This window comes from Manacus vitellinus, unplaced genomic scaffold (assembly GCF_001715985.3).
Source record: "Manacus vitellinus isolate BGI_N305 unplaced genomic scaffold, ASM171598v3 scaffold_5_pilon, whole genome shotgun sequence".
NCBI lineage: Eukaryota > Metazoa > Chordata > Aves > Passeriformes > Pipridae > Manacus > Manacus vitellinus.
This window is the reverse complement of record NW_021940682.1, coordinates 20,421,091-20,437,131: the sequence shown is the minus strand read 5'-3', so window position 1 is coordinate 20,437,131 and position 16,041 is coordinate 20,421,091. Positions and strand designations below refer to the sequence as shown.

General features: G+C 35.0%; 1 protein-coding gene across 10 annotated transcripts in view; it reads right to left on the bottom strand.

Moving 5' to 3' along the window:
- ANKS1B (ankyrin repeat and sterile alpha motif domain containing 1B) overlaps positions 1–16,041 on the bottom strand; it is a 414,231-nt gene that overhangs the window by 248,245 nt on the left and 149,945 nt on the right. For all 10 annotated transcript variants that reach the window (XR_001921711.2, XR_001921712.2, XR_001921713.2 and 7 more), the window contains one exon: positions 9,506–9,686. Coding sequence is in view for 7 of the 10 variants with exons in the window: in XM_018080496.2 (XP_017935985.1) it covers positions 9,506–9,686 (181 nt within the window). In the remaining 3 variants the exon portion in view is untranslated. The remainder of the gene's footprint in view (positions 1–9,505; positions 9,687–16,041) is intronic.

Below are 16,041 nucleotides of genomic sequence, written 5' to 3'. Positions count from 1 at the left end.
TAAAGAGAATCTTGCCATTCTATGAGATATGTCTGGAGGTACCAATTCTTAAATATTTTCTTTTAAAAAAAAATCCACAGGAGATAAGGAATATTATTCCTCCTGAGCTGTACAAGATCAACCCAGAGCTCTTTCTTAATAGGCTACTTCAACATGACTCAAATGTAAGAAAGAATATACATAATGCCACTACAGAGTAAGTCTTCAATACTTTCATTCCTGTATACAAGCATAGCCACTAATGAGATATACAAAACATCAACAAAAGTGAGAATTAGACTTTCCTTTTAAATGATTTAACAAAGGGCTTCTCTTGATACAAGAAAAATATGCGTAAGTGGAAAAAAAAAAGCCATGATCCAAAAGGACAGCCATGATGCAAAAGAAAATTAATTTATGTCTCAGGAATTAAGAAACTTAGTTCTATGAATAATGCTGCTGAAATGCAAAAAATTGGCATTAGCTGGTGTCACAATCTGCTGGGTGCAAGTCACACAAATGAAAGCTCTAGAACACAAACATAAAGCTCTAAACATAAGCAATGGACCCACTTTTCAGCCTTCTGAAGTTTGAAATGCCTGGAAACAAAAGCTGCAACCTTCTCATGGTGGTTAGATATTTAGTTAAGTGTGGAACTACTCATAAAAATTCTTTCTGGGAACAAAAATTATATATGGGTTCAACGGAGAATGGACAAATTCATAGAACATAAATCTAGTAAGGTTATGTAACACACAGAAAACACCCAGGAGGTACTCGGGCTTAGGAGGACCTTGGGCTGCAAATAGTTGAAGGCTGTAATGACATTCTGAAGAAGTGTCACCATGCATTTGTTGTGCAATTACACATTTCCCAAAAGCATTCATAACTGGTCAAATATGGTACAGGATAGATAAAACTTTACTCAGGCCAAACTTTTTATTTTTTTGTCCTTCTCTTTTTGCTAAACTCATGAGAATTTATTCATTTGGGTATCTGACATTTCTGACATATTTTCAGAGTGCAGCTTTTTATCTTCCCCAGACATGGCCATCTGCCTCTATCTTCTTCAACTGAGTAAGTCCAAACTCTCAGTGAATCCTTTGCATAACTCTAAGAAGGTAATCAAGCTCTCACTATCTAAAAATTAGAAATGGAAAAAAACCCTTTCAATTAATTCAACTTTACAGATAGAGCTATGTTACAGTTAGAAATACAAATTGAAAAGTTATATCCAGAACTTGTATGATCAAGTGCTAAATAAGGTATTTTATAAAATTCTTATCTAATTACAAATCATCAAACTAGCTGCTGTAGAAGCTATTCAACAATATAGCAAAACCCAGACATAAATACTTCATTTTGGTTTACAGTAAGATCTACTCAGTCATACTGAAATCATTCATGAAATTGTCTCAGATTTATTGACCAATTCCTGCTGCAAAAAAAGGGATTTCAAGGTCAGAATCAAATTCTAGAACTCACAGCATCATCTCCATTTTAGAAAAAAATGATAGTGGCTATTCCAGAATGAGGCAGGCAGATATTCAATTTTCTCCTTTCACTCAGTGGCATCAAATTTTCATTTTCCAAAAGAATACTGCCATCAGCAATGTACTCTGATATGTGTCACGTTTATGTTGTTCAACTAGAGCTGTTTATAAAATACCTAGTTAATTAGCTAATGAGTAAGACAGACGCTACCCTAGTTGTTGGATATTTACCAAAGGTAAAGGCGGCTTGTTTTCCCACCCACACAGACCATTTTTTATACAGTGTGGAACAACATAAAGGGAGACATTTATTACATCAAATGTTAGTAGCATTACAATTGGACAGCAAGGAACGTAAAAAAAGAAAAAGATCTAGTGAGTTGTGTGCAAGAAAGAGAAAAAAAACTTGTCTTTTATTTCAGAATGGTCTTAGAAGAAATGAAAACTGGTTGGTATGCAATACAGAGAGTTTTTTGTTTTTCTTAAAACTGAACATGACTAAGTATGCTTAGAGGACTAAAAGTTCTTAAAAAAAACAGGAATGTTTTTGCCATTTCCTTCAGTTCTAATCATCTCACACAGGGCTCAGAAATATAGCTGGTGAGTAGAAAGCTTTCTGAAAGGTACAAACATTCTCATACAGAGAAGAAGCAGAAAAGCAATTGAATAAGAGGACATGACACAAGAGAAATAGATTGAAATGTAAGATAGAATACTCTAACTAATGTTACAATCAGTTTAAATGCATTCATAGAGTGAAAAGAAAATTTTATCACAAACAATACTGTGAGGAACTGAAGACTGAAATATCCTAGCGCTCTTTGCTCATTGCCTTTATCTTGCAAGGGCAATTCTTCTGACTGATGAAGTTTTCATGAGCATCCCCCACAGCTTGGTCAATCTTATTTACAAAATATCCAATGGAAAGATAAGGGAACAATAAGGCATGGTGACAGTCCAAAGAGTAAAACAATCTGTCTCTGAAAATGGTCCTACTACAAGTTCATGAGTTATTTTGATTTCAGCTCAGTAAAAAAACCAAATGAAACCAGCAAAGTAAAGAGCTGTCTAACATGACAATCAGATAAATATGAATATTGTCTATAGTAACTGTGCTTCTAGAAATGGCTAAGAATTGTAAATGAAACATTATGGGAAATATTTTTCTCTTTGACCTTACATGTCAGGATAATTATTACAACTGGAAAAATCTACATCAGATACATATAACTAAAATTTGTAATTATATTGCCTCTAAAAACTGTATTCATTACCTGCTCCTCAAAAGAAGATCCTTAAAAAGTCTTTATTGAATTAATATTGTAATATCTGTTGTTTCTACAGGAAGGAATTTTATGATGTGATGAAGCTCTGTTATTTATCTGTGCTGGCATCTCACAAGGAAGAGGATGTATGCAACTAAGTGAAGTGTAAAAGATTTTAATAGTGCAAATAGACATGTACACAAACATGCATACATTACATTATGCTTACTTCAGAGGTAAAAAAAGATTCTGAGAAATAGCTAACACCTGAATTTGACAGCAGTGTAACATATAGTGTTCCTTCGCCAATTTTAGGACAGTCTCTAAAATTTTCATCTCCAGCATCATCATGGCATTGCTGTATTTCCTACCTTCCTGCTTGCCAGACTGAGGCCTAAAAATACAGGTTTCCAAAATTAGTAAATGTATTTTAAATATTACAAGGGATTTTTTTCCCCACTGTATTGTCAACAGTTGCTAACTGGCTTTATTCATAGCAAGCAAATAATGTGGGGAAAAAGGGCAAATCCTGTGAAGAATAGCCATTTGAAGAAAAGATAGGTATGCACATGGCTCAACACATGCCTATCCACATGTGGCCAGATAGTTCAGAATTTGATTTGAAAAGAGAGAAGCTGTTCATGTCATTTCTTGTTTGATTAACACATCCAGTGCTATATCTGACAGCAGGGCTTCGAGACCCATCTGCAGTTTTACCCCTTCAATATGCTTGCGAAAAATAGTTTTATTTTCATATTAGCTTATTATTGTCTTAGCAATCGGAATATCCACAGTTAGTGACACGTGAGACAGTATGTTTGGAGAGCAGGTTCACAGGAGCAGCTAAGTGGGTTTAGCCCAAGTAATTCATTTAAGCCTGAGAAAAGACTGACTGATAACACTGTAGAGGCATTACAGAAGGCTAGGTGACACTGTCATGAACTTTAAGTTGGAATAATACAGCTGCCTCCAAGAAGATTATTTTTAAGTTCAGGTAGCATGATATTTAGGGGCATACTGTACCTAATGTTTCATGTATGTGCTAACACAGACCAGTTTATTGCAAAAACACATATTGTTTTTGAATGGAATGACAGGAATCAGTTTCATCCACAGCTTTCCAGGCATTGCCTCACATGACCCTTCTGCCATCAGATTTTTGGACATGTTGATATACTTGTAACACTGAAATATAATTACAATGAGCTTCATGAAGTATGTTGCTTTGAAACTGGACTGCGTAAAAGACAATAAGAGTTAATAAAGAGCAGTTTGTAATATTAATCAACCCTACATTTCTCTGTTCATGTGGAACAGATCATATCTTGCCTTGGATAACTGTGCAAAGGCTGGAATTAGATGCAGCAAAAAGAAGGGCAACATAAGGAGACCTGAACATGCTACATCTGCTGGACAAGTTAATTAGAATGAAAAATAAATTGTATGAGACAGTACCGAGTGAGTACGATCCCCAGGAGCAGTTCCTGGAATTGCTCTACATCTTACTATTTGCACTCAGTTGAACTGAGCTATAAATTGACGGGAAAAAAAGGACAATCTTCACAGATGGAAAGGTTCAAATTAACATGTTTTGAAGGATGCCTTGGCAGAATTTGTTGTATTGTAATCAAGAAGATGAAAAAAATTAAAAACCAGAGAAGAGAGGGCTTGAATTTGACCTTCTCAGGCATCTCATCTGGAGAAGAGTTCTCAATCAATGACACGTTGGTACAGACTGGTAACACTAGTTTTTTTGAGATGTTCCCTCACTGGAAGTGCAAGTGGCTGTATAAAGGAGATGAGAATGCTTTATTTAAAGCATTTGTTGATTATTCTTATTTCATTACAAGACAATATTTTCCCCTTTTTCTGTCAACCATGCATTCTTTTGCTAATTAGAAAACAAAGACAGTGTACCATGAACTTACATACAGTACATCTAAAAAAATGCTCTGGCAATAGGAGTTATTTTCTTTTTCTTTCTATTCCTTTCATTCTGTATTTCGATTCTAGTAATTCCAAAACTTTTCATAGTTGAAGAAACAAGGTTTGAAAAGTCTACATAAACATCACAGGTTTAATATTTTTGTATCAACTCAATAAATGAGATATTTGAGTGAGAAAGTAATGCTGACAAATATGTGAACTACTTCAAATAGCCACTTTCCTATTGTCACATAAAGGAACATTCCTGCAGCAGAATGTATCTAGGATTGCAATACAGCCAGGAATTCTAGACCAGACCTCCAAAACAAGTTTCTAAATCTAATATGCTGAATTTCCTAATTCTCTCAAAAAAGAAAAACAAAACTGCAAGCTTTAAGAGTAGGACTGCTTTTGCTTCAGAAATATGGCTTGTGAGACAGAACAATTTCATCTGATACTTACTGTAAAGAAAGATCTGAAGACACTTCTAGAAGAAATCTAAGGTGTGAATCAAATATTACTTTTTCATTGTAGAAGATAAAAAATTATAGCCCATATACTAAAGATTCAATTCTTGAATTGTACATTTTGGGTTGTTTTAAGGAAAAATGTACCCCTCTTAGATGAATGAAATGTTTCTCACGGTCAGAAAACAAGGCACGTAAAAAGAGTAAGAGCTACTTTAAGGTCCTACAGTGGAGACAGCCTTTCTAACCAACAGATAAACTCAGTACCACTGAAAGATGAGGAAAAAACTGTGTGCTCTTTGACAATGAATGGTATACAGAACTTTTTGACAATTTAAAAGACTTTCATGGACTGAAAATAAAGATTGTAATGAGATCACCTTCAGACATTTGCTGACATTTTTACTGCATACATACATCTGAGTACAGACCTATTTTGTGATATGAAACAGAACAAGAACATCTGAAGAGCTGTCTTTTTAATTTCACGGCCCAATTATACTCGGGACAAGAAGTTATATGGGTTAGAGAAAGGTAATTATTCTGACTGGTCAAGTAAAAATGAGAAAGAAAATCATCCAGAGAGTTACAGTTTCAGCTGCAGGTGTTGATTGTGCCAAGTTGATATTACCAAGGCAGCCACAATTTGGTCACCTTCAATCTTTAAGATTTACAGTTTAAAGAGATCTTGAGGGATGCATATAACAAGGCACGAAGCTATGTTAGAGAGGTATCTCCCTGAAAGCCCAGGCTGCCCTCTTCTGGAGTTTATTATCTTGCACATCTAGTGGTCTTGGTTCATGGTCAAGTTACATGAGGAATATCTCACAAACGAAACAATCACCTGACTATAAGGTATTTAATTTTTCATTTGTGTTATCTAACAGAACACCTACTAAACATGTATTCAAATGATCAAGAAAATTACATCTTGGCAGGACAGAGTTACACACAGTAATGACTTCCCTGTGTAATGGAGTAGTCTCACGTTCAGTACAGTAACTTTCTATATTAGTATATATAATAGCTGACATTACTGATATGCACTCCAACTTGAGGTGAAATGCAATGCTATAAAAGCATAACCATTCATTCTGAATTCAAGAATGCTTCTATGAAGTCAATGTTCTTGCTGCAGATAAAGCTGTGAAAACAGGTCACGCTGAAGCTGTATTCACATAGTCTGCCTTACACATACTGGAGTGAAAACAGAGTTTTCATCAACTTGTTGCAGGTTCTTCCACAGCTAAAGTTCAAAATATATAACACAACCTTTATCCTTACATCAGGCAACCTGATATTAAGGTATCTCCTGCCATCCGTGCATGCAACATATGTAGTTTTGTTTACTCTACAAGGTCATCTGATGCCAAAGCTAAAGCACATACTTATCATTATATGACGCCTGTTCTCCAGTTAATTAATTAGAAAATGTTGTCGTGTGCTGTCATTCAGATAATATAGTGCTGTGGTAGAGTTCAGTGATCTTCTACTCGATAGAAATATACTTCTCAAAAATCGGGATCCCTGTTTCAAATCAGGGGATTTAGGGAATTAGCAAACACCAAGAATAAAACTGCAATCACCAAACATAAAAAGGAATTTTCTCTAAGTTATCAGAAGTTACAAGAGCTTGACTGATTCTTTTGGTAGCAGATTATTGAGGTAGAGGTAAAATGATAAAGATTTTAGAAACAGAATAATTAATTTGTTGTATTCATCTCTCATTTTTATCTGAAGGATAATGAATCATTGCAAGTTTTCTGAAGAAAACATAAAAAGCACTGAAATTGAGTAGGGAAATACTAATGCCTTATTTAGATGTCAGTTCTTGATTTAGAAATCCTGTAAAAAGTATTGTGATTGTTTCAAGGAAGGGAACAGAAAACCACTAGCTGCAGTCACTATGAAAATAAGTTCCTTCTGTATATCATTTCTTTCTGGTCAGGCAGAAGACCCTTGACATCAATACGCATGATAAAATAATTCACCGTTTTTTGCTGATGATGTTTTTTTTAAGAAAATAAAATGCGAGACACAGGAATATAATAAAGGAGGAAACAGTCAAATGTGCACAAATTCTCAATTATTATTAAAAGAAACAGTCTTTTAAGGTGCAGATGGTCCACAAATTTTCAGAACAAATTGGTAATTCAGAAGATTATAATCAAGAAATATGATGAACTGTAATTGTTGTCAGTGTAGATCTGGAAAGGGAACAAGGAACCTTTCAGAGAAACAACAGCTAGCTAAAGCAGGAAAAAGCTGTAGCAAAACACAGAACCCTACTTTTACTGCTCCTTGCTGACTATTATTATTCAAAGTTCAGCTTTTAACAACCTAGGTAAGAGACAAGCATCAGTGAATTTTCCATTAGACACAATTTTGATCTGTTCTTTCCAGATTTTGTTATTCTCTTTTCACATTAGTACTTCTTGTCTCTTGTAGAATTAAAGTGCATCATCTATCAGGAAGTAGTCGAAAAGAATTAAATTAGTAAAATAAAGTGGTTTTTTTCATTCAGGCTAAGATTGTGTCTAAGCTGTTATCCTATATTACTAAAATAATTCTACGATACCAGCTGAGAATGGAGGGTGGAATTTAAATTTATTATAATTATTTCATTTACTGATTGTAAATTAATGATTTACTGATGGTAAAACATACTCTTGAAAAACTTGTAGAAGATGATCTGAACTTCAGTCATTTTGCCTTTGTTATTTTTCCTTAGCTTTCTCAGCAGAGATAAGAGAAAATTCAGCTTTCACTCAATCCATAAAGCAAATCATCCACAAATTAGAAACATTTAGTAGTAATAAGCATGAGATTATAGTTCCAATTTCACACAGTTAAATGCAAAAATTAGAAGTTACTGAGTGTAGTCTGTTGTAAATTTAACCAAAGAAGATAAAAGTAAAGCGAATCCAGATACTATTAAGAACTTAACAAGAACTGTGCAACAGCAGAAATCTGGAGAAGTTAAAATCTAATGCCAATGAATGTTCTTTCTATTTTCTTATTTTTGCTTTTAAACATCAAGAAGTATTTAGCATCATTTGACTACCCAGAATAAAACTGTGATCACTGAAGAGAATTTACAGTAGATAAAACCCAATAAAAATAAAAAACACACAAAGCCCTAAAGAATCAAATTACCCCAGATAAATAAAAGATACCATTCAAATTAATTATTTCCAGTTAAGTTTGAAAAGATTTGCTATATCCATGAATATAAACATATTCTTCTAGTTTCAAAGATAATGGCACATTATCTTTGATTATAATATATTATAGTCCACAAAACCAATATGAATAATTCCTGATCATTTAAACTCTTTCTTTATCAAAGCAGATAGAATTTCTCACTCTTATTTCACAACAGTTCTCTAACGATATAGTTTTCCTTTGATCTAGCTATGAAATTAATTATTTTTTAAATCATTGAAAAGTAACAATTTGAGAAGTTTCAAACCCTACCAACAAGCAACATAGAGGATTCATCTAATTTCAAGATCAATGCTACAGAAGCCAATTGATATGTTTGCATTGAATTTCAACACTTGCATTATTTTTTATTTTGCAGTAACCTACTTCTATTTATATCTTAAATACCGTATCTCTTTAAAATTCCATCTGCAGATCTCATAAACTAGCTATTAAAGATATCTGTTTCAATGCATCAGCTTTCCCAAATACCATACTCTTCTGCTACAAGTTTAGCCTAAATAATCGACTTGCATGTGAAATTTGAAGGGACAAAGCTAAATGCTTGGGTTACCAACAATTTCCCACTCCTGAAGTTTTGATCTGTGAAAAAGAAAATACTTACATCTTTTTTAAAGCATTTTCATGATGTGAATCTCTATTTACAGATAAAACCTTCACCATTATGATGACACTATCACTCTGTTCAACTCTTATCATCTGAGTAAATACACTGAAGTTTTGCTTTACTAAATCCCATTCGCACTGCAGAAACAATCTCAGGTTTCCTAGAAATGTCCCCTTCCTCATCTTTACTGGTGATTGCATAATGAATTCTAATTACATTTTTTCAACTTAAAATTCTTATTAAATTATACGGACCACAAAATGATGAAAATAGATAGCTACAATACCTAAATTCTAGGCAAGTATGTAAAAAAAAGGTTTGATTTATTTAAAATATAATGAGGGGGAACATGTTTTAATAATATTGGTCATGAAATATCAGAGCCCTTTGTGAAGCAGCAGGAAAAAATCAGGCATAATTTTGTGTATTTATGGTAAGTGTATTTCAGTGTCAGAGAAAACAGCAATTCCAGCTTAAACCCAAAGACCTATGGCTTTATAAAGCTTTGTTGACAGGCAAAGTAAAGTGTTTTTTTCTCTATACCTGGAAGTTCTTTCTCTTCGAGACTGTATTCCAGAGGTCCAAAGGAATAATTAGCTGGACTGATTGCAGGAGTAGAAATAAAACTTGCACAGCCAATGGATGAGTTGATTTCAAAATAATCGTGGCTGTGATTCATTCGGTGAAATTCCAGAGAAGATACTATGGATGTACGTTGCTTGGGCTACAAGAGAAACAAAAGTTTGGCATGAAAAAATAGAAACTTTTTGTATCATTTTCATTACTTAACATTTCACAAATCTAGATAGGGTTTCACTCTTTTTACCGTTTTTATTTGGCTCAAAGGTTATACTAGTAAAAATCATTCCATGTGACAAGCTGTGTAGAGATAATTTCCTTCCAAAATTTCAATTAATCTTCATTAGCAAAAATGCATGTCTTCATTCTAATCAATTTAATTCAACATAAAGTAGGCTTTTACGTTCTTGCATATAATAATTGCAATCATCTTTTGATAAGAAAGGGAACTCTTCACCAGCTGCATTGCTGGGTACATCTTGCAAAACAATTAGCCTGCTGATGCCTGTATAATGAAATTTACTAAATAATACCAAGCACTCATCAGTCAAAAGCAACCCTCTGCTGTTTATTCCATTTATGAATACGCCTTAAATATTCAAAGACTGAAATGTCTAAAAGCTTAGGGGAACAGTGTCAGCCTCAAAAACAAGCATGAAAATCAAACTTTCTTCATGAGTTTTCATGGAACAGTGTGAAAACTTGGTACTACCTTATATCAAACATTTACTTTTGAAGTGAACTTCTGAACAAACCCCGCTTAACGGTTTGGCTTTGGATTGCAGAGTAGCTTCAGAGCACGAGAAACTCACTTCTTTCACGTGGATCTACACCATAAGTTGTAGAAATTAAATCTATATAGTGTGATCATCAGGTCAGCAACAACTTTTTCACTACACAGTCCTGTTCCTGTTACGCTGCACTACTTATTACTACAGACATAACCTTAGTGCTCGATATCATGGGTTATAAGCCACAGACCACTGCTGTTTTGCAATGTCACGCTAAATAGTCTGTTGCACCACTCATCTAGCTTCAGATTCAAAATACCTTGACCCCACGATGCTCCTTGCCACTTCAGGACTAATGACCTGAAACATAAAACATCTCCAAAAGAGAGAAAGCCCTGCATCCAGGTTTATTGCTGTCTATGTACTTATTTCACAACAGTGAAAAACTTTTCAGGAACTTCTGCCTTAAATAACTAAAGCTGGAAAAAGTAAGTAGCAAAAAAGAGAGTAAAAGGTGCTTTATCTCTTCTTATTCTAGCACGTCAAGCTTAACAAGTCAGAATATTTGTAAAGGTCAAGAATTTTATACTTATTACTGCCAAGACCAAATTATTGCCTTTGAGAGCAATAAGATCTTTCTTGGACCATGAAGCTATTCACCGTCTCTTACTTAGAACTAGCTGTTAAAATATAGTCTATCCCAGTGGATTAATTTTCAAATTTTTTTGTGGTCTATTTAATATTTAGGTTACAAGTCTTGCAATGTTTGTGTTACAAATACCAAACCAGACTGTTTTCAGTAAAAATTCACTCTTTCTATAGGAATGTCAGAAAAAAAAATCAGATAGACTTAGGTCTATATAATGGATTATTTCTTAAAGTTGTGGAGGGCATCATGTGAATTAACTGTGTCCTGTTGGGCATTCATCTGGAACTCATCTATGGTCTATCAAGGGGATTTACTTACTTTAATAATTAAAACCAGTTTCTGCTTTAAAAGGTAGACTCCTAAGTTTAGTAATTTCATGAGAGAGTTCAGTGAACAGGGACAGACTTCAATATCAAACAGTCTGGTTGAAAGTCATTGTTTGGGACCTGAGCCAAAACCACTCTGATCAAACCAAAAACATTCACGTGTATTTAAACCTAAACGGCACACTTTTGCTAGACAACAGATTCATGAATGACCTAATTATTTCTAAAACTGAAAAAGATATCCAGTCATTTAGAAGCATGTTTCTGGCCCTTTCCCAAGCAATGGTGTCTTTGCAGATTGGCAGGACTTAACTCCTGAGATGAAAAGGGACCACTTCAATTAACATGATGTGTGATATTCCTCATTATGCTTTAGCTGAGACAGTTTCTACCTAAATGGGCAGCTAGAATGGTCCAGCTCTGTTTTCCAAAGCAGTTTCAAAAGCAACTGCTCTGGCCTTTATCTAGTAAGGTCTCCAGCCACTGCTTTGACTGTGTGCCCCTTTCTTGAAGCTAGAATAGAAGCATCTGATACCCAATTTGGCCTTTTCCTATTAAGGCTGATAGTTGTTTGACTACACCTAAGTGTAGTATTACAAGCTACTCTAATATCTTTTAAAAGTTCCACAAAAAAAATCTGTGAGGTCTTGATGGATGGAGGGAGAAGGGGAAGTAGGTAAACAAAACACCAAAAAACCACCAAGTTGTTCTGAAGTTTCTTTTACAGATCAGTTTAGTTTACAAATGCTCACAGGTTGTAAAAGTGTGTCTCTCAACAAAAAACTATTATTTGCTCTGGGGACAAGGGCTAGTAATAAAAAATAATTCTAGACTGATTTTCAAAGACAATCATGGAAGCTAGAAATATATTTTATGTTTGTTGTGCTAAAATGCAACCATCTGCTGACTTGGGTGATACAAAATAGTTTCTATATAATTTCTTGGGCATTATTATTATTAATTCAGAGAAACATATTTCAGTTGCATACGTCTTTCCAATCTAAGGATTCTGAACAGAATCTCACTCAGCCTCTGCTACTCTACAGCATTACACTTCTGCTATGTTGCTTAGAGTTAACAAGGTCTATCTGTCAATATGTGCCAATAATTCTTCTACATAATTACACCAGAATCTAGCATCTGAACTTTTATAGCTAACTAGAGGAGCCTTTTGAACCTTTGCTTGGTCCTGTAAAATGTTATGCTGTTAAAGTACACTAATTGTTCACAAATATATGCTAAGAGACTCAGTAAACCAGTATGCGTTGATTGCATCCCTCTCCTGCTATCTCTCTGAAGTACCATTTGCACAAAAAAAAAGTAGTAGAAATGTAGGATTAAATTCCATTCCAGATTTAGATAACTAAATTTACAGCATAGCTATTTACATCTACACTAGTTATTTAAGCTCCTATAAGAGTCAATTGAGATCTAGTCGACAAAATCAATAGAGTCCAGTGAACACTTTGGCTCACTCCAGCCACCTTGGTACTAAATCACTTGCCTTAATGCAGGTATCTACCATCACTGCAGATTCCCTGTGACATCCCACCTGGCATCCAGCTGCCATTCAGAAGAGTGCAGGTCTCCCCTATGTTTGCTCTGTATCATACTAGACAGCCTCCATGTACACTTCAAAGACAACTTTACAGCAACTCAAATGACATTAGATTCCTATTTTTAGGTAACTGAATTCAATCCTGCATTTGTACTAAGCATGATAGGAGATTAGATTTCTAAATCAGAGAGATATTCTTATATATCGAAATGAAAGCACAGGGTTTTTAGTCCCACATTGAATCACACCTCCCTCTAGCTCACATCTAGACATACTCTAGAAACCTTCCTTCTTTAGAATCTCAAGTCAAATTCCAGCCGTACTGGCAGAAGCCTTGGTTTCATGGATTGCATCTGCCAAAGCCACCCTTTAACTACATTTACCAAGAACTCGAGATAGATTCTGAAAAATTCTAAGAAGATTATTTACTGTATGGAATACCATAACTTACTCAGGGGTCCAGATCTCCTAGTGGAGATCTGTACAAACACAAAACTCTGTCCCAAAGAGATGATGTTTAATTCATTCTTTATAGCCAGCTTTGTCAGTCATTACATGCCTTCTTTGTACTATTCAAAAAGTCTGGACATGCTTAGATAACCCTTGTGAAACTGCAGCATACTTACGGCTTAACTTCACCCCAATACATGTGCTACACAGCTGCATGCAAATTCGTCCTTAAGTAGATTTTTATTCATTACAATCATGTGTTTAATTTATTTGTTACATTTAAATCTCTTTAATGACTCACATTTACTTTCAAGACTTTTCTTCACAACTATTATTTCAATTGTCATAATACCAAGCTAGAAAACTCTTGAGTATCCTAAAACAGCATACCAGATCAGGCTAATGAAGAAACCCTATCAATGCAAAAGCAAAAATGTACCAATACAAATCTTTAAAGGTATTGCAAGAACAAGATTTAAATAACCTTCAAATCAGGTCTAATAAGAAGAATATTTTCTTGTTCTGTAGTGAACATATATCAATGAAAGATACCACCCTGAAACTGCAAAAACAGGAAAGGCATCAAAATACACATATTGAATTGTCTGTCTATTAAAAAGACAAGTAAGGATTTAATGCTTCCATGAATGAAATTTGCACATAATGCTACAGTGACTGGCATGTAACACTATGAACATGGAAGGGATCATTCAAATATTTCTTACAACATTTTGCAGAGGGAGTAGGGCAAAATTCCTTTCTCAATTTGATAAAATATTTCTCCAGCTTTTGACTTCACCTTCTTTTATCTTTCGGATTTGCGTACATAGCACTATCACAGCCTTAAAAAAATTAATGTTCACAACACTCTCTACTGTGGCAAAGCTATTTGCCCCATTTTACAGATGCTGAACTAGGGTATAGAGCTTTCCCAGGGGATAAATGTGTGGTTTGTTAAATCACTGAGAATGAACAAGCCTAAGGAAATCTGCATTTGGCAAATGCTACCAAATTCCAGCTGCCCTACATAATGTAAAAACTGGTTTCAGTTGCCTTATACCATGCAGAAAATGTATGATAGAATAGAGAACTGAACACACATTCTCAAATTTTTGCTAGCACATAAAATACAGACTTACCAAAACAAGCAAGTCTCTTCCTCCAGGTTCATCTCACATATATAATACAGTATGAGTGTAGTCACATGGTCACATAAATCTTGCATTTTGGTACCTGCCCAGATGATTCCATTCTTTCCATTCTCTGATCGACTCACTCCTACTTCAGAAATTTTCCATTCACCAGCTTCCTTCCTTCTAAAATCCCATTTTCTTTCTATGTTCTCATTTCCCCTTTCATAGGGTCACAGAATGGGTTGAGTTGGAAGGGGTCTTTAAAGGTCATTAGTCCAATCTGACCTTGAACACTTCCAGGGATGGGGCATCCACAACCCCTATGGGCACCTCTCTTGTGACATTTCCTCCATAACTACCTATGTTACTCTAAAACACCCTTCACAGTATCCTTCCTGATTTCAGTTCTACTTGGTCTTCCAAAACTTGGTTCTCTGCTTTCTCTGTGGTTTTGTCATCAAGATCCCTCAAACAAACTCCCAAATGGTCCTATCTCACACTGACCTTATCAGTCCCTATATCCCTCATTGTCCTTCAATGCATCCAATTCTAGCCTCTGTCCTCCATTTCAAATACAACTTTCACATCACTTTTATGGTTTCTGTCTTCTGTCTCAACATCCCAGCATACTATCTCTATTTTCCTCATGTACACTTACATAAATGCCCAAAACATTCATAATTTTCTTGGTAAAATACAGTCCGTGACAAGACAGGCTTCTTTGTTTACTACTGCCTCCAGTACCTCAGTTTGATTTGCAGAAATCATCAGGCCTGATACATTCTCATCAGTCAATGCTGCTGCCAAGAATTATTTGATTTATAGGATCTGAACTAAGGTGATCAAGTACCCTTGAAATTGCAAAAACTGGAGATTACAATGCATCTGGGTTTGATTCATCTATGTCACCTAGAAGTGAAAGACTACCTCGAATTATTACTAGAATACTGAATCAATTATTCTGTCAAGCCTCAAAATACCATTTTAAACAAGCTGAAGACACACTGTCTTTTTAATAAGGTAATATAATTTTCTCTTTTTTCATTTCACAGAACCTTATCTTAAATTATGACAAAAATTAAAAATAAAATACAAGCAGTTTCAGTACCCATCTTGTTTTTACTTCCCAACATCTTAATTTAGTTTAAAAGTAGAAAGCAGAAATTACACAGAGGCTGTCAACTAATATATCTCAAGCAGCCATACCAGGGAGTTCACAGGATCATGGCGGGGAGAAAAAAAAAAAAGAAAAAGGGAAAAAAATGCTTTAACTGGTTTTTAACTGTAGATCCTTTTCAACACTAAGAGCATTATGTGTTCTGCAATTTTTAATGGCATCATAGTGTCAAAGTCCTAGAAAGTTCTGTTTGACTGACTTTTAATTTAGAGACAGACACCACTTGCATCCTGCATGAGCAGCAAGTGCATACTTTTTTATAGTAATCTCATGGTCCATCAGCACATTTTGATCATTCCACTGCCAGTGACGTGTTCAAGAATGGCACAGACTCAGCTTTTTTCTGTAGCCTGTGGTTAGGAAGTCATGCTGTGTGACTCCAGGCACCATACAGACATAGCACTTTCTGTTTTCCTCTGCGTGTGATACCCAGCCCCTGCCTTAGGAGCCCTCCACCGGAGTATGTAATTAAACGT